Source organism: Carassius gibelio, chromosome B6 (genome assembly GCF_023724105.1).
Source record: "Carassius gibelio isolate Cgi1373 ecotype wild population from Czech Republic chromosome B6, carGib1.2-hapl.c, whole genome shotgun sequence".
Taxonomy (NCBI): Eukaryota; Metazoa; Chordata; class Actinopteri; order Cypriniformes; family Cyprinidae; genus Carassius; species Carassius gibelio.
The window spans coordinates 4,443,361-4,467,629 of record NC_068401.1 but is presented as its reverse complement, the minus strand read 5'-3'; the positions used below and the strand labels follow the sequence as shown (position 1 = coordinate 4,467,629).

The following is a 24,269-nucleotide window of genomic DNA, read 5'->3' as shown; positions in this document are numbered from 1 at the left end:
AAAGTACAGTAAAGACAGCTTCATTTATTGAATGCAGCAAACAAATCAGCATTAATATTATTTTATCTACTCTCTTTAAGGTCAAGTAATTTTTATGTAAAGCATTTTGAATTACCATTGTGTATGAAATGTGCTTATATAAATAAACTTGCATGCCATACTGAAATTTTCACTCTTATTGATGTCAGTCACTCAAGCTCAAGACTTCTTACCTCGTACTCCTCTTTAAAGCCGTAACCCTGCCCACACTTCATCTGAGTGATGTGCTGGAGCAAGTCTGCCACTCTGATGGCTGGTTGGAACTGGCCGGCCTGGTAGGACATCTCCACCGACTCACAGCCTCCATATGGGTATGTCTGGATGGTCATCGAGGGCTGGGACATCTCACTGTGGCTGCCATCTGTGGAGGAACAATTCACAATCCTTGTGTAACCATCACGATGTCCAATTGCCAGCTGGAAGGCTGCTGCTTTCACACCAAACAAGGCAAGCAAGGCAGAAAACTCTGGGTTGCACTTTCCTAAATTTATGTCATAAAAGTAATGGACTCTTACAGTCCGGGTCATTTTAGGAAAAAAATTTGTTCTGTAGCGTATAGTTTCCACTGAGCAGAATGTTTAATTTACAGTTTACCCAGAAAAGGCATAATTAATTTCTACAACTTTTGGATTCACAATCTCCCACATATACAATATTACAATCTAAGCCTAGGGGCAAAAATGGAAACACTAGAAGATTGTGCGCTTTTATTCAATAATTTACAATCTAGGCAGGTTGAACTGCTATAATGAATAGTGCATATCTATTTCAGACCATCTAAAGATTAAACTGGATTCTTCTAAATGTTTTCCCAATGCTACTAATATTATCGATATTTCAATGACAAACTCAGCCTGCATAAAAAATACATAAAAGTGTAAATATACATTTTAAATGTATTAAAAATTTAATGTCTGTTTCCCCTATCCCTCATCCAATATATAAATTAACAGTTTCAGTTGAAAGGAGTCTTTTTAATGTAATTTATTACTGATTTTTCAGAAGTCTTTAGCATCACATGATCCTTCAGAAATCAAAGAAAACCCAAATATTTGCAGTCTAGGATATCATGTTGCTCTCAAAAAAGCACAGCTTTGTTTACTGTGCACTAATACCTCTCAGCCAAGACCAAACCCCTGAAAGCTCGGCTAAGACCTTGACTACTGTGAGCTATCTGAGAGTCATTCAATCACAGCTCAGTGCAGACTTCAGTTATGCATGACAATATTCTGAGACGCAGTCCTTGCATACTCTTTTATTAGAATAAGACTGGGAAGAACTTTATTGATGTTAATGAGTTCATTAACTAGAGGAATGGGGGAAGCAAATGACAGAGTTTTTGTCATATGGCCTCCTTTAACCAGCTAAAGCATCATTTAGATGCATAGAGGAATGGAATATTACTCGACGAATTATTAATGTGGCTATTTGCATCTTAATTGCCTTGAAAATTCATTATACACTTAAAGTAATTCTGGGGCTAAAAAATTTATAATCCACACCAAACATCTACGCTTTCGACACGAGCAAATACAAGTAATTTTGCATGACGTGTTAGCACCGTAGCAACTTCAGTGCCAGAAGGAAAAAGTTGAAAGTATTAGCGGCGACAATGTATAATGAAGAAAACAATTATGCCACAATCGTAGCCTCAGGAGGATCTTTTTAAAGGGCACAAAAAGTAACTAGCAGAGAGATGCTGAGACTGCTCAATAGATCTGAACAGGTTCACAACCAGCACACAAAACATCATTTGGATCGGACTGAACGGGAAACAGTTTTGGTTCCCACTGACTTCCAATGTATGGACAAGTCAATGGGAACTGAACCTGTTTGGTTACCAACACACTGCAAAATTGACACTTTTTTTAACAATACATGGTCTAGATGGTCTAAGCCAACAATTAAAGCCAACAGTCAATGAAAAGCATAACATGTTAAGCTTGATCTTTAGACACAAAAAAAAAAAAAAAAAAAAAAAAAAAAATCATGATATGTGATTATTACTTGCCATGATATTTGGTCTAGGCAAATTCATGGTGCAAAATTTTTTTTATGACTCATGCCAACATACGAACACTAAAAGAGAAAAAAGAGTCTCTAAAGTCTCTCAAATGACTGCCCCATCCTTTGCCTTTCCCCTTCCCCCTATCGTTATCAATTTTTTCCTAATTAATTATTCATGTGTTTTGTCTCAACAGCATGGAGTGAATCCCAAAGTGGCGGCCCAGAGGGTGTATTATGTTGTTAAAACGATGCGTCTGCCACATCAGACCCAGAGAAATATCGAAGAGCTCCAGCTCTAAAACACGAAAGGTCAACTGCACATTTTAGGTGACCTCATATAGGAGACTGTTATGTAGATTATTACTTAATATTTACATTTTGTAGTTTTAAATCTTCAGGATGATGAGTTCTGACAGTTATAAGTTGATAAAAAGAAGAGTACAGTTCATAAATAAATTATACTAAACCATTAGCAGATTTTACTGTGAGGTCCCATGGGATACGTTCAGTACTACATACACTTTAGGATGAAGGGAATATAAAAACATGACTGAAAACCCATATGGAAAAACAACATGAATACTAAACTAGATTTTGATATGTCCTTCCTTAAAGGTGAAATGTGTATTTTATGTACCTTACATTAACATTAACACATCTTTAATTGTGTAAATGTGGTGTTATAATTAAATAAATACTATATGTTTCTGATTTTTATTTGCATGGGTAACCAATATCCATGTGCATTGCTTTCATTTTTCTGATAATATTTAGCTAGACATGATTCATACAGGCCCATATTGTATTTATAGTTGACTCTTCTACAAAATATCTGCCATGTCTAAAACTTTTTCTTATATATTGCATATCTTCACATTCATATCTTCAGTTTCTAACACAATGTCCTCTCTGTATTGCTTGTAGCTGCAAAAAATAGGTTTGAAATGATAAAACAACTGCACTGGACTATTATCAAGCATACAGTCATATATTGAGTGAAAGAGAGAGAAAGATATATGCCAAGTAATTATTCTCCTTATGGAGGTAATTTTCTCATTCCGGCCTTGTTCCGTCCCATAATGGCTTCTTTCATTTGAGCATGAACTCTTTGTGGCTATTGCATTATGTGCATTCAGATGATTAGAGCTAAAATCACATTAAAGCTCAATTATCGGCATGCACTGTTACATTATGATCACCTACTATGGCATTTGCCATTAACAATAATTGCGTGACAAGTCACAATAAAGCACAGGTGACTAAATAATGATATGTGAATTACTTTCAAATGTCATATGTGAATGGCTCTCTTGTGGGTATATGGAGAAAAATAAAAAAAACTTCTGTACAAATGTGTTTATATGTAGAAAGTGCTGTCAAGGTAAAATAAATTAAAGTCATTGGAATTATTAGCAAAGTATTGTAATAAACATTAGCACAGGCATTGTTTCAATAAATAAAACATGCTTCACTATGTTAAGCTTTTTGTCCTTGGCTACAGAATTGAAAAAGTAATCTATTAGTAGTTTGTTTAAATATATACATCACTATTCAAATGTCTGGGGTCCGCAGGATATTTCTATGTAAGAAAATTATACATTTATTCAGCAAGGACACGTTCAAGTGATCAAAAGTGATAGCGAGGCATTTATAATGTTACAAAAGATTTCTATTTCAAATAATTGCTGTTCTTTTGAACTTTCTATCTTGGTTTCTAGCTAATAATTCAGCTTTGCATCACAAGAATAAAATACATTTGAAAAAATATTAAAATAGTTTCAAATAATTAATATATTTTTTTATTGAATTAAAGCAACACTGATAATAAGCATAAGCATAATGGAGATTTCAGTCCTACAGTTCATCTTTCAAACTTACATATATTATTATTTTATATGGGCAAAATAAATAAACACCATAGTATAAAAAATTATGATTTTTCACAAAGCCATATCAAAGAGATTACTTTCTAACTTAAACAGTAAGTAACCACCTAGCAACTAAACAGCAACAGCCACAGCCGACTGTAGAAATGTGTCACTGAGTTTGCGCCACTAACTGTATTATTGCTATTACTTTACTATTACTATACTTATAGTAATACTATTATTATATGTAGGTATTATACGTAAGGCTGCTGCCGTGTGTTTTGAGTTGAAGCTCTGTCAAGTTATTCTTTATTGTTTAATTTTCAATCTTAAAATCAATTTTTTTACACCATCATTTTCATTTCTATAACATGTGAATATATCCCCCACTGTATTCTATAACAAAAACAGTCGGAGCACCTTGTTATCACTAGTTTTCTTTTAATTTGCAGAATCTGCTACTAGCTTATAGCCTGTAGCGCATTACAAAATATTACTACTTACTTTTAAGGCCCTAAATGGTTAAGCTCCTGTTTCCCTGACTAGCCTTCTACCACGCTACAATCCATCACACTCGCTAAGGTCGCAAAGCTCTGGACTCTTAGTAGTATCTAGGATAGCAAAGTCCACTGAAGGAGGTAGAGCTTTTTCAACGTTTTTGTTAACGTTTGGGGTTCAGAAACATTCTTATCTGTTTAAATCTAGATTAAAGACACATCTCTTTAGCCAAGCATTCAAATAATGTATCTCATAACCTTGTACTTCAGTTATTTTTGATCAAATGCACATTTTCATTCTTTTGCTTGGGTTGCACATATTTTTTTTTGCTTAGCTGGAACAGCAACTATGCTAATTATTCTCTTTTACCTTCTCTGTTTCTGCCAACTAGGTATTACAGAAGCTTAAGTCTGGATCCAGTCCTTACAAGGGCCTGAGATGACCGAACACCTGAGAAGAGAGGATGCTAACCCCCCAAAAGACCTCAGATGATGCCAACCCTAGTACAAAACTACTACAAAACTTGATATATTGGACATCAACTTGAGATCGTCACCACTGATAAGTTATAAATACATATAATATAGAATCTTAAATTTTCTGTAAAGCTGCTATGCAACAATTTGCATTGTGAAAAGTGCTATACAAATAAACTGAACTGAACTGAATAAATCCAAAACTGTCTCATTTGTGTCTATTTTTTCTCCTAAGTTAAGAAGGAGCAACTTTTGAGCAATGTCATAGCACTAAAGGCCATCTTCAGAGTAAAGCTGGAGTCGTCAGGTGTCTTTCAGCTAAACAGCAGAATCACACACATATCCCTTAGTGGCTTATCCATTTCCAGACACTTAAACTATTTTTTCTCCATGAAACAGAACCCCTCTCTCTCTCTCTCTCTCTCTCTCTCTCTCTCTCTCCCCATTCCTATCTCTGTCCCTCCATTCTGTTTTTTTTCCATCGATCCTGCAGATATCTACAATCCTCTGCAACATCGAAATCTTTCACTCTTTATTTTGCTCTAAAATATTGCATGCACCCTATTTACTCTCCCATTATCCTCTCTTCCTTACACAATGTTTTCTCTCCCAGATGCAAAACTCAGACTGTTCGTCAGATGCATTGATGATCATGTCTGTATGTATTACAGGAGAAGTGATTTTAAAAAACAGTCGGCACGAGTCCTCCCACACAGTTCCTGTATGCGATTACCAAGATAGAGCTTTTTTCCCCGCAACGTGATCGATAGACTGTAAATGAACTGGAAGCCTCACATAATAGGCAGGTTTATAAATGATTAGGGGCTGACAGTCTTTCTCGACCTCGTAATCTCAGTGACATCGTTTCGGCAGGGAGCATCTCCAGAACAGAAATATGACCGCCCTCACTCGGAGCGAGAGATGGGGTCTGTAAAACAGAATGAAAAGGCCTTCTTCCTCATTTAATGCCTCATTCTTTTATCTGAACTGGAGGCTGTATTTCTTACTATCTTCTCTCCATCTCACTATCTTTATCCCCCACTCAATTTCACCTTTTCAATTCTTCTTTACACAATCACTGCTTAATACAGTGCTTGCTAGACTCTAGAATCCATTCAACCTTTGTTTTGTAGATCATTTTAATCTTAGTTGTATTTTCTATTCTTTTTTTAATAAACATTTTACTTTTAATAGCAACTTATCATTACAGTTGACATGAAATGGTATTTGAAATCCATCTTACTGTCATGACATATTGAAAAAGCAGGCTAATATATGATTTTACCCAACAATATCACCCAAGATTTGCCATAAGCAAAGCAATTATATTTTAACAAAAACTACAAACTCTTTACTTGGAACAACGTGCACTCATGAATTGTGCACTGTAAAATTAAGAGTGTTAAGAAAATACATTTTGATTTCAATGTTAATTTCATGTTGACAGCTAAATTTTAAAAAAGCTGATTTACACTGTATCTTCAACAACATTCTTTTTGATTGGTGGTTCAGGACATTTAAACCTTAATACAACACAATGAATAAATAGTAATAATAATAGTAATAAGCTTATTACATATTATATATATATATATATATATATATATATATATATATATATATATATATATATATATATATATATATATATATATATATATATATATATATATATACTTTTTTTTTAATAAATGCTATTCTTTGGATCCCAAAAAACAAGTTTCTCACAAAAATAGCACAACTATTAACATTGATGATAAGAAATGATTCTTGAGCAGCAGTTCAGCATATTGGAATGATTTCTGAAGTATCATATGACACTGAAGATCCAGCTTTGCATTACAAGAATAAATTATATTTAAAAGATATATGCAAACAGAAAACAGTTATTTTAAATTGTTATAGTATTTCACAAAATTTATGTTATTACTGTAATTCAATATACTGTATAATACTGACAGAGAATCAAAGACTATAACCTAAATTTACCAACATTTTTAACACTACTTTGGCTCCCAAGTGCTGAATATTTGCTTAAGCATATCTAGTTTTATTGACATCCCAGATTCCCACTCTCACTTGAATTCTTTTCTTCTGATCCATTCCTTTCTTCCTCCATCCCTGTCCTCCATTAACTGCTTTTCTACTCTCAGTCTCCATCAGACTTTCTACTCATATTTTTTCCGTTCACCCCTTGGCTTCCCTGGGTCAGGTTGGCATGAATGTGAAAGTATGATTGTGGCCTGTTTCATGTCCAGTTTACAAATATCTCACAGTCCAAATGTACTGCTTTAGTCGATAAAAGCCTGAATCAAGCCCCCTATGCTTGACGTTTTTTTTCCCATTTTGCTCTCTCTCTTTCTTCCTCCAATACACCGCCTGTGTGCCCATTTTCTCTTTTCTCCATCTCGGTGCACTAAGCAAGCTGTCTCCACCTTCATAACCTCTGTAAATACGTTTGCTCTCAGTGGTTTATTGGCGTTGAGTGTGTACGTGTATGGGAGAGTCGCGGTCTTCGCTGCTGAGTGTAGCTTCAAGCGAGAGTTTTCAAACTCCTACTAGAAGCTGTCTGGATCAGAGGTGCGTGTTTAGAGACCACTGCATCTGAGCCTTTTAGAGTGAACCTTTGAAATGAGCTTTTGGACTGACTCTAAGCCCAGAGCCCACCAAGATATCTATCAGAAATCCCTTTTCAAAAGCCGACTCTAAAGAACGCTTTCAATATCTCCTGAAGAACGAGTAAAGGATGAAGCTTTGCGTGACCAGGAAAAACTTGAAAGTGTCAGCAGTGGAGCAGAAGTACTCTCTAGCTGCTAAAGTGAGTATGGTTTCATCCAAACCATGCTTGCCAGTGAAGGCAAAGTAAATGTCCAAATTATTCATAATCAATAGTTATTTTCTGTGTTGATGGCAGGTTGTTGCTGTAAATTTGGGACACTGATGAAATCCAATTATAGTTGGATTTTTGCAAGTATTTCTCAAAGCTTTCAGGGAAGAAGAAGTAACTGTAAATTATAAATAATCAAGAGAAATACTGATTAATGGAAACACAAGAAACAAAAGAAATACAATGAAAAAATGGACTGAAATGAACTCATAACTGAATGACAGAATTGAAAAGGAAGGAAGAAGGAAGGACAAGTAAACAAATACATTAACAAAATGAATGAATTCATAAACAAAGGAAAAGAAGGAAGAAAGGACGATCAATTGAAAAAAATGGAAGGAACGACAAATGAACACATATATTAACAAAAACAGGAAAAATGAAAGAACAGTAGAAAGGAAAGAGGAAAGAAGGAATAAAAAAATGAAAGAAGAAAAAATAAAGACAGAATGAAAGAAGGATGGATAAGGCTTTATTATGAGCTATTGCCACTGGCTGTGAAATGGTCAATCTGCCTTTGAAAAGACATGAGGGTGAGTGTGTGTGTGCGTGTCACACACCAATCTGCCAAATCTGACAATTAGCATTCTGAGAGTTAACGATCTGATTCAAATCACTTTCCACACATTGGGATGTAAACATAGAGTTTGTTTGAACTGACAGAGGGCTTTTATTCCTCTAATCTGGCTCAGCGTGGGACGGACGCATCAGCGTGAGGAGGACGCCGCCGACTCCTCACTGAAAACATAAAATTACAAGCTGCAATTAGTTTGATCGAATGGGAGCCAAAGTCTGGAGCGCCTACTTTTGACTTCAAAGGTCAATGCTATGATCTTTCATCATCTAAACCCATACTTTATGACTCAGAGATGTTTCACAGATACACACGCAGGTTTGGAATGAAACGACATTCTTAATAGCGATTTGCCTCTGAATATTCATTTAGTCTAAGTTCAGCTTCCTCCTACATTCACATCAAAAGAAACAGAAGAAACGGTTTAACATAATCCACGTATAATCAGGAGTGAAGGAAAAGTGTCTTACCTATGGATGCTGTGGCAGGGACTGGCTCCTTAGAAACTGCAAATAAAAACAGAATAAAACTGAAACCCTTTCATTTATGTTTGTATGTATTTATTTTATATTTGGCTTTAGCATAAATGCAACACAGCTACTGTTATATTGTTCTGAGATTCCGAAGAAAAAAATGCTGTTGTTATTGTTTATTAAAACTAGTTAAAAAATCATAAATTGAAATAAAGCTGAAATTAAAAGTTAAGTAAATTAAGTGATATACATATCTTCATTCATAGAAATAAGCTTAAGTATTAATATGACTAAAACTGAAATAAAAACATTAAAACATCAAATATTAAAAACTCATAAAATAAAAGGACTTAACAAAATTACTAAAAATAATAAAGTATTAATACAACAATATATTTTATGCTAAAATAACACAGTTGTCAAAAATACTCACCCTCGTGTATTTTTAAACATAACCATTTTTCTTCCATGCAACAAAAAAGGATAAAAATGCCTCTATCAAAGCTTGAAAAAGGATGTAAAATAATATAAAAAATGTATGACTGTACTGCTTGCCAAGGCTTCATGAATTAATGAGATGTCCAATTCATGAATGAATCATTATTTTTAATCAGATGTTTTCAGTTGATCAATTTCACAAAACCAGTCTGAATGATTCATTCACAGGCTTAGTTTTACTCAATCTATTTTTATGTTTTTTTTGTGTGTCCTTTTTGAAGCTTGATAGCATAATTTACATTTCTTTTTTGTGAACCATTCTTTTCAGCAGTCATTTAGCAGATGCCATTGTTTAAAGCAACATCCAATATAATATACATTGATCCAGTAGAAACCTGTTTTTAAAGTGCTTTGCTTTAAAAATGTATTAAAAGCTGAGAGTATCAATAGCTGAAATTGATGCTATTTTTATTTTATTTTTATTTTTTTAAGAACTGAGAGTACTGCATCCTTACTGGCAACAAAAAGCATCATCAAATTATCCTAAATGATTCATAAATGAACTTTTTGAGGTTTGAATCCCGCAGAACATTCTGTGATTGGGCTGCTGATTCATTATAAAGTTTGAACCTTTCGGAATTGTAGTACTGTACCACATGGACCTATTCAACATAGAAAGCTACAAACCTGAGTAGTAGGAGTTGAGGAGGGTTTTACTCTGGAGGGCTTTACCCTGGATGGAGAAGGAGCATGGAGAAGAGGAGGCTGGGAACGACAGAGAGGAGTGCACTAGTGACCTTACAGTACACAGACACACACACTGCACATATCTATCTAAACCTAAAACATTACATTACGTCCAGATTAATAGCAGTATCACATTGTGACAGAATCAAAGCAGCAACAGAACACAAGATTTTTAGGTAACTTTCTGCAAAAGAGACATATATCACACTTATCAACTGCATCTTGCTGTAGTCAACAAAACCTTTAAATGTCATGACTCTTTTGAACATATCCACATTCATATCCTAGCTCAGCATATACAGTGGTTTTCTAAACAATGTCTGTAATAAAAAAAAAAGATTGAGAGAAAAAAAATGGTGTAGAAACTCAGAGAAATGTCCAGTAAAATTCACAAATAATTACAAAGAAAGTGCAAGTAACACCTTGATTTTGAAGTAGAAAAACCTACACATTAAAACATATTTCAATGATCTGTTTTATTCACACCTGCTGCAATTGTTTAAATATTTTTTACAGTGTAGACTTCTACTACAAAGTAAATGGAGGTCACAGAAACATACTCTTAATCTTCTCAGCTGAAGCCATATCATTTTTACTTTCTATTTTGATCACCTATCACTCCAGATCTCCCTTTACACAAATCTCTGCATCTCTCATGTGTTGGCGCTTACGCATTTGCTCACATAAGGATCTTTACAGAAAGTGCTTTGGCAGCAAAAGCTCATGGGCCAGCGGGGGTGAGATAGAGAGCGTCTGAATGAGAGAAGCGTGGAAGGTTAGAGGCAGGTGTCTCTGTGTTCATTTAAATGGTAATACAACTAAAATGCTGAGTGTGTAGGCTGGGATCACCATGATCTCTATCTCACACATCTTATGCCAATCGTCTTTTTAAAAAAAAAAACTGTATATATATATATATATATATAATGTGTGATTATAGCTGTGGAGCCAGTGAGAGGAAGGTCTGGATATAAAATCAGAAAAATTACAATTACGATATGAGATATAAAGGTCCGCAAGAATATGGTGCCCACAGAAGAGGCTTTACAAATTGGAAGGCCCGTCATTCCAACATGATATCACGGCAATTCGTAAATTTTTCACAAGGTGGCTTATTCATACGATTTCGTACGACCACACTTGTTGCCAAATCGTACGTACTTTTAGCCTGGTAATACCAGACTCTGCTACTTCACTTTGCTTCGTAGACAGAGTCTGGAATGGCATAATAGAGAAGTATTTTCTCTCTTGCTAGGGGGCGCTTGTCTGAAGTTTAAAATCATTGGTTACCTGTAGCCAATCAGATACGTTTAGTTATGACGTATGTTATGCGCCTGTACAACGGCATCGAAGCACAGACATCATGCATTGAACTCAAATCTATGATTGAACTTCCACTGTAAACCTGTTGTTAACACATGATGATGAGAGCGAAATACCGGAGTGAACATGGCTGTAAACGACTTTTGCAGTTTGAAAAAAATGTGAATGTTCTCCATAACAGAGCGAATTGCATCCTGTGTCTCGTTTCCCATTTCCGCGGTCGTTTCGGTTTTCGATTTCTCTAACCTACAATGTAAAACTCGGTGCTAAGCATCTACCTCACAGCTCTCAGCCCGCCCTCTGTTCGTTGATTGGCCCGGCTGTTTCCAGACCGGTGGCAAACAGAAAGTTCTGACGCTGTATCAGACTGACTACAGAAGCGAAATGAAATTGAGCGGAAGTAGGAAGTCTGACGTATTTTACGAGTTGAACAATTCGTATGAATTTGTACGAATGACCTACACCTAACCCCGCCCCTAAACCTAACCGTCACTGGGGTTTAGACAAATCGTATAAAATCGTACGAGTGAATTACGAATAAGCCACCTCGTAAAATACGTACAAATTGGTCATTCACAAAGTTTAACACACACTATTCTCCAAAGATTTTCCTCCTAGAACCAGCACAAAAATGTGGACAAATAAAAAACTGTAGATTCTGCCTGTAAAGCCAGCACATGCTCTGCTTTCCATGCTTTTTTAAATGCTTATATAAATTATCAAATAAAACAATATTAGACAAATAATAATAATTAAAAAATACAAGCACAATGATTTTCTTATTTTAAGATCTTATTTTAAGTATGTTATATTTGTTTAATATTCTTTTAAGAAGGTTGTTATATCATATATCAAGACAAAATAGTGATTAAGAAATTATTTTTGCAGCTAAAAAAATTCAGTTGAAAAAAAAAAAAACATTCTTTTTGCAAATACAACACAGAAATTACCCACTGCAGCTTTAAAGATTTAGCTGAAAGTGTATTGTCTCTGATAATGCATCACTGGGCATTTGACACTATTTTTATTTTTATTTTTTTAAAGAGCTGCTCTCAAACAGCAATTATGAGCTGGGCTGAGTCCTAGATTATTTCTGTTCTAACACCACAGCTGAGATTCATGCCTATAATAAAGGGCCTGTACTGGTTCAGTAATAGTGACTCTCCGACCATTAGATAAACAACAGATACAATAACAGCCTCCAATTACTCTGTGCCTGTAATGATCCGAAATAAACATACAAATAAACTGCATTTGCACATTCACTGACCAATGGCATTCAAAAGAACTAAGAAACACTAACCATGCAGAACACATTCCAAATCAGTGTTCATTTTACAGGAAATAAATGTGATCATTATGCATAATGACATTCTCTCTCTCTAAGCATCTTGTTCTTACTTTCCGTTGCCACCTCTTCTTCCAGCTCCATTCAAATTATTCTGTACACAAAGGCCACTGTGACATTTTGTGCAGAAAGCGACTCAGAAAGACCCGTCCTAATTACAGCCCCTTCACAGCATGCCAGAGCCCACTTAAAACTGAGAATGAAAGCAAGAGGAAAAAAAATGCCTAGTCCAAATGCCATTTTCTATTCTTCTCTAGCGCCTCTTAAAGCAGCACATCAATAGAGAGGTCTCTTGATATGTAGAACGCTTCGGTCCGTCCTGAGTAGCTACAGAATAGCTCTCTGTGGAGGGTGACGTTCAGATCTGTGAATGGCAGGTGTGAGACGGTGGCGTCCCGTCATTTGGTTTCCTGATGGACGTTTAGTAAAGACAATCAAGGAGAATGGTGAGTCTAGTTAAAATGACAGATTGTTGACCGCTTTTGACCCCTTTTAGGGCTTGCTGAGCTCATCAGCATGATGGTGGGACGAGCAGGAGGTTTGTGTGATTGCAGTAATGAGTCCAGAGATTGGCTCACACACACTGCGGCCACTTCAAGAGATCGTGATATTTGGGGAACGTGGTGATTATATGACCTGTGGACTTTTGACTTTTCAGACTGGTGGAAAAGTGCAAGATGTTTTCTAAAGAGAACATGTGAAAAATGTCTGACTGAGCATGAAACTATCTTTCACCATATCCACTGATGTTTATTTAGTGCTATAATTAATAGTAAAGAGGATTGCTTCACTGAATTTAAAAGCAGAGGCTTATGGCGAATATTGGATTGGATGATTGCTAAACAATGGTTAGTTTGTATAAAAGATTTTTTATCATTGTGTACACGTAATTAACACTAAATCAACACAGTCAAAATGCACCAAGCATTGCCGTTTCATCAGTGACCAAACCAAAAATCTTTCTTTCTTTTTTTTTTCTATTCTGGTTGAATAGTTGGCCAAGTTTCAAGAAAAATTTCAGTGCTTCACTAATTGCTTCCTAAATTTAAATGAGTATGTTGAAAATAGCACTTAAGTTTCTGTTAAATCATTAATTCATTTCATGGAGTTAATCTCTTCATTCATTCATTTCTTTTTTCATTGTTTTTCTTTTTTTTATTCAATCATTTGTTTACATGTTCAATATTTCATTAATTTGTTCATGCATTTGGTTATTCATTAAATAATTTGTTCATTTACTGATTCAGTTGAACATCAGTTCATTAAATATTCTTTAATTTGTGTGAATCCTATAATTCTTTAATTTGCTCATTTGTGATTTCATGCATCGACTCATTTTTTAATTTGTTCATTCGTCAATTTATATTATTGGTTTATTGGTTAATGCCAACTTCCCTCTCCAACTAACTACTGTTATCACAGGAATATCACAGGTACTGTACATTCAATATAAACAGAGCTTATACAAAAAACAGGGCAGCACGATAATGTCACAGCACAATATTTGCTGAACTCACAAAATCCGTTGAGGTCCTGGTTGCTGGTGGAGAACGGATCGTCCTTGTGTAACGTGCTGACTTTTCCTGTGCTTTTATCCGCTGTACTTACGGGTCCCATCTCTCTCTGCGTGCTGCTGCTGGCTGTCTCCTTCTGTTTTTTTGCTAGTTTCCTTCAAATCCATCCACAACAGGGCAAGTTTATGCATGATCAAAAGAAGACACTTCAGTGTTTGTGCAATACTTTTGGCTAGTGCAAACTGTTGTATAAACACGTTAAATGTGCAAAAGTAATCACTTTTTTGTGTGTGTGTGTGTGTGGGGGGGGGGGGGTACTCTTATACTTGCCGGTTATTGGTTAGAAATATATGTATAGTATAAGAGTATAATAGTAACAGTATACAGCACTTAACCAAAGCACTGCCACAACACTGCTGTAAAAACTGACATGCAAGATATAAAAGGCAAACACACACAAACAGACATCGGGCACATAGAGGACAAGAAGTGATGCTGGCATTTGGCTATTCCAATGAAAATGACTGTAAGATTTCTGTATTAGCATCTAAAATATATATATTCTGCAGTGATATATGCCAGTGAGTGAGAAAGAGAGAGAAGAAAACCTACTCAAATCAAGGGAAAGAAGCTCAAAACCTTGCCATGCAGAACAAAGCCAATTGAACACTACAAGTCTATTGATCAGGAAAGTCTTGTACACAAACACTTTCACTTGTAGATAATGCAAATGAAACATATTAAAGTATTACACATTAATTACATATTAAATATATTGCAATGCTTTCTCTTAAAGGTCCAATACAGAACTGTTGCAAGGGGCAGCACACACATGGATGACAGCTGCAATGTTTCATTAACTACACATAGCATTGCACTATGAAAGTATTACATCGTTGTTAAAACTGTGACATGTTGAATAAGTGACCTAGCAGTTATAACTTTGACATACTGAGCTGTGCTGTTTAAATATGGTTTGCAACATTTCCTGATCTCATCCCACCTCTTCACCTGTCATTTCCTGCCTTATTATCCATAAAAATGGCCTCAAAATATAATCAAATAAAAGTAATCTATGGCAGTTTTTATAAAGGAAGCAGACTTCACTTCTGCTGCTCCTGATTTGTTGATTTGTCTGGCTGTTCATAAGCTGAGGTCTCCCCACACTTTAGTGCACAGAACATCAAGGAAGATATTACTGTCAGCAATGGATTGGTGTCATCCAATAAAATGACTGTGATTCTCCAGGTCCCACAGAACACCATTTGATATGTGCTCCCTTCTCTTATGGGGCTGAGCTGATAATAACTCTTTGTTTTGTTATTTTCTCTGCTGGGAATTTAAAAAAAATCAAATAAAGTTTCAGCTTCTACAAAAACCAGGCCAACCTTTAAAATTGGGGCCATTTTAGCTAGGTTGGAAAATAAATTCACTAACATTGGTTTTTGGTGACTGAGGATCAAAAGAGGACGAAAAGTGTTCAGAAGCAGGTCTTAACACCAAGAAGCAATAAGAGAGGGGTCACGACTTTCCAATTAAGCAGCCAAGCATCAATGTGATGGCTTGAAAGTGCTGAGATTTCGTTGGAGAAACTCCAACGCACAACCTCTATACCAAACCTAGAGTGCTCCCTACCAAGACAGCATAGTCAACAACCAAGGTCACAGTATTTTGAAATACAACAGCCATCAGATAAAAAAAAAAAAAAAAACATTGATTGCTGCAGTAATTGGTCTCGTTTCAAGTGCCAAATTCTGGACATATTGCAAGTGGCATAAACTATAGATAATCCTTATTTAATGAATGTCAGTGCAGCACTTCATTAAAAGTGAAGGCTATAATATAGTTAGGGCACCATAAACAGTATTTATAGCACCAACTTTTGTTAATGGCTTTTTGTAAAAGAGAAAGAGCGAGGGGGGAACAATGAGGAGATAGCTATAAAATCTGGCTTGATTTTGCTCTTCATTTATGCATAAAATTCGCCAAATGTTCATTAATAAGGGTATCACACTTGAATGAGCTAAAACTAGAATGGAGGAAATAATACAACGACATGTGCACTCGTGACATCAGAACATGTAAATATGAGGCAGCTGGCCAGGAAGTGCACGTCTAAGCAGTGTTAGTAAGCATGCAGAAGATCTCAAAATAACCTTTACACCAACCACTGTTATTCAGTTGCTTGTATGCACAAGGTTAACTTGTAGGTCATGTCATTAGGAAGGACAAAGTCAAGGGTTTGATTCCCAGGGAACATGGTGTTAAAACTCTTGATGTTTTTGAATGCCCTTAAGTAACTTTGTGTAAAAGCATCTGGCAAATGTTAATTCATGCACAAACAAATTTTGGAGTAGACATGAATCTGGAATAAACATCAAAAGCATTATATATTTTGACTGTCGTGACACCCTAAAATCATAGTACTTTGAAAACAAAGGGGCAGATTTACTAAATGGGGGAAAATTCTTCAGGTTTTTTACCAATAATGGGCACATTAAAGAACATAGATGAAACCAGACTATTTCCATAATGACCAGCACGATCTAACAAGAGCAGCGAAAATTACCACCTGCTTTAAGACATGCTTTTTAGTCATTAATGACGAAAATACCAGTAGTTTGTTGAGCGCAAATGTTAGTAAATTGCGTTGCATGATTCATTATAATATAACTCTCCCATAGATTTTTTCTGAATGAAGGGGAAATCCTACAAATGCATATTCAATAAGGTGAGGCCCAAAAATAACTGTGTCCATGCCTTTTCAGTTCTAATTCTTCACTGCGCATAAATCCTGACAGTACTATTTTATTGGCAAAAGACGGTTTGCGCAAGTGTCATCAAAAGTCTGTAACAGGCAGAACAAATTGAGGAAGCTAATCTAACTGCGATTATTATTATTCTTATAATTATTCAAATAATTTTATTTATTTATTTAATTATTTTTTAAGATTAAGAAGTTAAATCATATAGCTTTTATTCTGGCTTAAAAATGAAGGGAAATGCTTTTTTAAATGTATACATTTTTCACATTACAAGATTTGATACACTGTGAACACTGTTATCATGAATATTCACTACATAACATAGCAGGTTAAATATTTATATAATTACAACACAATCATTGCAATCTGATAATCATACTAAAGTGCGTAAAGTAAGTGTAAAGAGATCAGATGTGCTAAAACACTAGTCACATTTAAATCTAGACTCAAAAATTGCTTGTTTTATTTTTCTTTCTTCATGATTATTTTACTTTCTTTTATGTAAAGCACTTTGAATTACCATTGTGTACGAAATGTGCTATATAAATAAACTTGCCTTGCCTTGCCTAAATTGTAGGCATAGAATACAAGATTACAAATTGGTTTCAAAGTCAAAATTTCTTTCCTAATGATAAATTCAGTTTGAGACTGGGCAAGGACAAGAGTGAAGATGTGCACTGACTGCGCTACTAAATCTGAACATGCATGCGGAAAATCCTGTAACATAACCTCGCCGAATATGAGAATGCCTCGCTCTCTGGGTTTGGGGAATATATTGGCGTCACTGTTAGCTTTAGCCTGTAGCTCTCTGTCTTTGCCCTCTCAGATGATATCCTTTTGAAAGAGCTCCTCCTGGCTATGTTCCTACTTTCATCTATATTTCAGGATCAGGGAGAGCGCAGTGAGAATGCACATAGCAGTCCGACTGTGAATCTGAGCTTTTAAATCCTTTAATGCATGAGGTAAACATCCTGCAGCTAGGCTCTGTTGCACACAGCGCAAATGAAACAATCCTGCACAGTAAAATGCTGAGACAGGCATAACAGTCGAGGTAATAGTGAATAGTTAAGCGTAACGGAAAAGTAATAAAAAGTAGAGGTGGAGTTCCCAGACCAAAGGGACTTGAGCTGAACAAGCAATAGTCGATAATAATAAGATAACAGCGGAGCCACATCAATTTACGGGCACACAAGAGCAATTTATAACTGTGTGCCTGTTAATGTTTCAATGCAATCTGAAAAAATAAATAAATAAATAACTGTAGATATATCGTACATAAGACGGTTTATGGCCGAAATCGACTATGTTTGCTAGAAAATGGAACTACTGTGATGCTAAAATATTGAAGCAAAGTGTTATGAATATAAAACCGAATATAAAACACTTTGAGATGAAATTGAACTTTTTTACTTTATTTTGAAAAGCTTTGTTCACCATGGCAAAGTTAGGAGACTTTTGGTACTAAGATAAATTGTTACTTAACTTTAATTTCATTTAATTCAGTCTTTTACTTTTTCTTCTAATGAACTAAGGAGGTTTTAAAATACTTTTCAGGAAATGTTAAAAGTACTTAAAATAAAAATTAATAGGAAATCATGAATAATAAAATAAAATAAACAGGATTGTTGGTTAGATGTTCTGAATTTAATGCTACTTACAGGTAATAAGAGTAGGAATACGCATTTCTTCTGGAGCAGCAAGATGAGGACAAAACAAAAACAAGAAAGAAAACAAAACAAAAGAACAACAAAAAATATCAATAAAAAATTTAATATAATATAAAATATATTTGTGGAAATATGAAAATATAAATAAAATAAAATAAAATAAAATATAAATATAAATATTTAAACAATATGAAAAATACAAATGAAAATATAATGATAATAATAATAATCATAATAATAATATGAAAATACCACAATTGAATAATATTTAAAAAAATAAAATCAAATATAACAATATAATAAAATAAAATAAAGAACCAAAAAGGACAAACACATTGATTAGTGATCAGTATTGTAAATAAAGAGATGTTTAATGACAAAAATATTAAAACTTGCCACTGTCACATGCTGACCGCATAATGTTTTATCTAGACAAGAAATTGCTACACAGCTTCATGTAGCTAAGGTAAGGATTTATGCTTCCTGCGGCTGTAAATTTAGGGTTGTAAACGGCCTTTGAATAAGTAATAGTCAGTAATAGTAAATCTGTAAAAACATATATATATATAATTAAACAACAAATGAAATGTATGAAACTGCACATCTGGCTTCCCTTCAAGTGAAAAAAAAGTGTGAAAGAGAACAAAAAGAAGGAAAAGTCTATATACCTGTACTGGTGGGAGTGTGTGTTTGGACAGCTAAAGAGATGGACAGGAATGGTGGGTGTTTCACAGACATATTGTAGCTCTGTTCTCTGTTATGAGATTAACAAGGACAGAAAGAGATAGGAGGAGGACAAGAGACACCAAAAGCAGTTGGCGAACACCTCACGCATTTGCTACTCCAAAATGAGGTCTTGTCATTAGAGTGTCTCAGCGCTGACGTCTCTGTGGACCGGTTCCTTCCGGGTAAAGACTAGAGGAGGTGACACACGGCAAGCTAGGACAGTGATGGCAGTCTGATACCATAATAAAGACCATATGGCGTCTGTTAACAGCGATTCGATTAACTGTAATATTGGTGAGAACATGCAAGCAAAGTCGTCAATTAGTGACTTCATGGCCGTCTGCTTCTTGACTGCGCTCACTGCTTTTTATCGCTCTTCTGAAACATATCTTCCACGAGGTGCATTCGTCACTTTTTACCATTTACAAACGACCTTACATTTTTTAGCAAACCTTTACAATGATTAAAAAACCACCAAAGTAATCATATTTCATCTATCATCTATCAATAAAAGTTTCCTTCATGACAAAATGATCTGCTAAATAAATCATCCACTAGCCTGAGTTATTAACATGTTTTCATGCTACAAATACCCTCAAAACCTCCCACTTTGCACAAATCTTTACAATAATACAAACCAGAATAATCATGCATCAGCCTGTCACAGTTATTCTTTGGCACACAGCTGCATTAAGTCACACAAACACTATATTATTGCCAGTACGCTTTGTGTATCATAAAAGCAAGCTATAGCACCCAAACTGCTAGCTTTATCACTAAAGCAGCACCAAAGTAAATATATTTAATGACCCTGTGACTTCTCTGTAGGCAATAAAAACACAGTTTGGCTATGGGCTGTAATGGAAAATATGTTTTGCGACAGGCTGACGGTGCTAAAACAGATGCAGGCGGTCGATGCGTTCGGAAGACATGCATATGCAGCAGGGGCATCCATCTTTGGCCATTTCATCTCAATGGCCCTTTAAAATGGCCTGCTGACATTGTTCTGATGATATTAATAAAAGAGAGCGAAGTGAAGAGCACCACGGCGGGCGAAGGTGGCCATAAATATTAATGGAGTAGAACTGCGAGGAGATCGCAGCATAAGTGGCCTCTTTATTATTTTTTTTGGGCTCTCCCATGATTTATCAGCATTCCTGAAACGAGACGCATTTCTAGTGAGAGGAGAAAGTGTGATACCCACGGTGATGTTACACGCATGTACCGCCACTTTACACAGGACAGAAGGAAGGGAGGAGGAAGACGGAGAAGAGAAAGGGTTTGGAACTTGACAAAAGGTTGGTTTGTTTAACAAAGTGCCAAAGATTTCAGAAAACTTTATTTCAGCTAATGACTGTAAATGAGACAACGTGGTTTATTAGATCATAAAATTGTTCATTCATCCATTCAGGCTTGAAAGCATATGCACAATCGGCTGACAAGCATGTAGAAGTCTGCACACATCTCTCACACATCCACATCCGCGCCTACCAACATAAATCCAACACACTTCTATTGCAGTTATAGAAAACTAATTATAAAACTAATTAGAAATAAACTTCATGTAGCTCCAAATATACATGTATGTATATACACACTTTTTTTTCTTAAATATATACATATAATGTATATATAAACAATATAATACTAATAATTTAAACTTGTAATAATATAAAAACTATGCTCACATACAACCATGTCCAATAACATCATTTTACCTTGGTAATAATAATAATAAAAATAATAATATAATAAAATAAAATAAAACATAAAAAAACACAGTATGTACCTAAATGTAGAACAATTTATGCTGGCACTTCAAATAATATCTTGGTACCTCATAACTTGTATTATACAGAAATACTTCGATACTTTCATATGCACCATATTATTAAATGACCTCTTTCTGTCTCAGTCTATATGTAATGCTATCAGATTGTCCCCCTACAGCAATCATCTATTATTTATGTCAAATTGCTTTATGTCTAGGTCTGTCACTGATCGAAACCACACAGATGTGTCAGAGCTTCACTGCCGTGTGTTGAGTGCAGGGCCATGCTGCAGTTTGTGTGTCTGAGTGTGTGTTTAATGGTCTGGGACTGAATAGTGTCCAAACCAACTCTGTCCAAGATCGACTCCCTCATTGCTCCACGGTAATGCTGACCGAGGGAGAAATAGACCAACACTTTGTGTAATAGCTGTGCTGCCTATGCATATGATTACACACTGAATCATCACATACATCTATTTTCAGCAGGGCTGATCATAAGCCACTATATTTCACATAATATACTTGCACCTCATGAGATCTCTCAGCATTGGAGCTCTGATGTAGAATCAGATAATGCTACTTATGCACTTCTGGCTTCATGTTAAAAAGCAAATCGGATCCAAAACCAGACTGTAGGTATTTACAGTAAAAAGGTAATGTCATGACAAGTCAAATCTACCTCCATCTTCAAGGGTTCTATGGAAATGATTGATCCCGATGTTATGAAAGTTTATTTTTAACAAGGTATTTTAACCGTTCATGTGGAACAGCAGCAGATCATTTCAGCGTGGATTGTTTTATGAATCTGTCACATTAGTCTGCAAAGACAATGTTACTGTGATGTTAGCTAATATTAAAAAAATAATGCCTTCAAATCATTTCTTTAATAATTTATATATCAACAAATATATAACATATAGGAAATATTTTTTTAATTATTGTTTACAAGTAATAATGTATAAAAAATGTATTGTAAGGATGGAAAAACAACTGTTTTCAAGAAAACATGACTAAAGAACGATATAGTCTCGGAAATGGCATTCACAGAAAATGTGAATGTTTTTGAAATTTTTGTACATGAACTGGACATTTTAATAATGTAAAGTAAAATGTTCCACGTAATAATAGTTTTTCAAGAAAACTTGCTAAACTGACCACAAAATAAAATAAAATAATAATATAAAATAAAATAAATAGTAAATGAATCTAAATAAAGTTTATGACCCCTTTAAAGATTTACAAGAATTTCCAACAAGTCTATTAAAAGGGGCTGATGCATGCCAGCTTATGAACTATTGCTATGAATATTTCAGTGCTGTTATGTTTAAGGATTTCAAAGAGACCCTTTTAATATAGATTAATGGTGCTACAACATTCTATTTAACAGGCTGTAAAGAAAACCAACAACGCATCAGTTTCTGGTTCCATATTCCAAAAAGCTACTTTAAAGCCTATACAATTCCGCTATGAAAACGTACCATAAACCATAAATCTTTTACCTGTTACTGTTGCCTTCTGTAATCCAAGCCAAATGACCTGAAGCACTGACATTATAATGTGTTCCCAGTAATGTTGCAGTTGTGAATTTGGTAAGATTACAGAAAAGACCTGGCAACCTCTGCGCTTTAAGCTAAATCCTCTATACTGTTGGTTGTGTAGGTGTCTTGGCGTGGGTGTAATCACCCTTTGCCTTCATGAACATAACATATTAGCTTAACGGCGTAGTGCGGCACACGAGGCAGGGTTGTGACAGTATTAAAGAGGAATAATTACCAGCTAGTCCGGATTGCAGTATAAAGTGTCATTTGAAGCCACTCTCTGAGCGAATCAAGTGCCCTTTTCACTGTAATTGATGCACCATGGGACATATGCTAATGCTATTTATGAGAAGGTGATCTAACAGGCAACGGGATTCGCTGTAGAAATTAAACTTATTTTAATATGGTAATGTAGTGACATTTGAACCGCCCTTAAATTTCCCAGCACAAATCACTGCAGATTTCTCTAACATTTAACAGCGACAAAGCAGAACAACAAGCAATTAAAAACAAGAGTGAGAATGCAGAAAAAACACATTAAACACAGGCCACACTGATGGCAAGCAAAAGCATCATACTGTCACAATTAACACCAACAAGCACTATTGCTCTGTTTCAAAACCTAGTAAACTGCCTACAGAGACAGCATTTTAAGGCTTCACAGACGCTCAACAGATGCTGTCTTATAAGATTCCTTGCTTTTAAACCAATTCTTGATGTACCCTTCACCTTAAAATATTTCTTCTGTCATCAATTCCGGTCCGAATCAATTTATTTAGTGATCTTATTATGCATTTATGGATTTTAGGGATACTATTCACTATCATTAATCTTGCTTTGGCAGTTTAAATTATTATTATTATTATTTTTACTTTATTTTTTTTTTATGATGCATTTTGCAATTGCACTAAATGTATAATGCAATAGAACATTTTTTTTTATTATTAAATGCAGCATATATTATCACACTACCATTATTATGGTGTAAAGCTTCAAATTCATATTTTTTTTTCCACTTATACATATTTTATGAATTTATATGCTTATAATAATTGAGATTTTCTTGCATTGTCAATTTTATCGCTATTTTGGATTTCTTTCTTTCACTGGGATCACAACATTGAAAAACATGATGCATTCATTGCAATTCTAAACTTGCCAGAGCAAGAAAAATCTTTAACAATTATTAATTAAAATATTATTAACATACTTATAGTTTACTCAATATTATGCTATTTTACTCAAATCTGTGTTATGTTAAGGCTCACTGGAGTATTAGGGTGAATTCTCCTAAAATAAGTTATGTCTCATATTCTGTGAGCTTAAGTATAAGATTTTATTTATTGATTGATTTATATTTTCTGCATATATACAGCACTCCAAATCAGTCCATTGTTTAAGACAGCAGGTGGCTAAGTAGGCAGCAAGACAGCTCACTAGGTTTGGGAGCAGAGCTTGTATTTAATCACTAATACAAACAAATCAAGATGATAGTTTCCGTGCATGTGCTAAAATCTGAATGACAAAAAACAACTTAAGAAATAAATAAATAAATAAAAGCATGTAACATGACACAAATGGGCTCAAATAAAAGAAACTGGTGTGCGAAT

At 34.9% G+C, this 24,269-nt stretch overlaps 1 protein-coding gene across 9 annotated transcripts in view; it reads right to left on the bottom strand.

Moving 5' to 3' along the window:
• The window catches only part of ptprt (protein tyrosine phosphatase receptor type T), a 233,346-nt gene that overhangs the window by 40,996 nt on the left and 168,081 nt on the right, over window positions 1-24,269 (bottom strand). For 5 of the 9 annotated variants that reach the window (XM_052559568.1, XM_052559572.1, XM_052559571.1 and 2 more), the window contains 4 exons: window positions 14,196-14,347; window positions 9,948-10,025; window positions 8,820-8,855; window positions 213-400 (listed from right to left, as the gene is read on the bottom strand). In XM_052559568.1, coding sequence (XP_052415528.1) covers window positions 213-400; window positions 8,820-8,855; window positions 9,948-10,025; window positions 14,196-14,347 — 454 coding nt within the window. Of the gene's footprint in view, window positions 1-212; window positions 401-8,819; window positions 8,856-9,947; window positions 10,026-14,195; window positions 14,348-18,615; window positions 18,646-24,269 lie in introns of all 9 variants that reach the window. The other 4 variants (XM_052559577.1, XM_052559569.1, XM_052559574.1 and 1 more) reach the window with 2 other exon arrangements.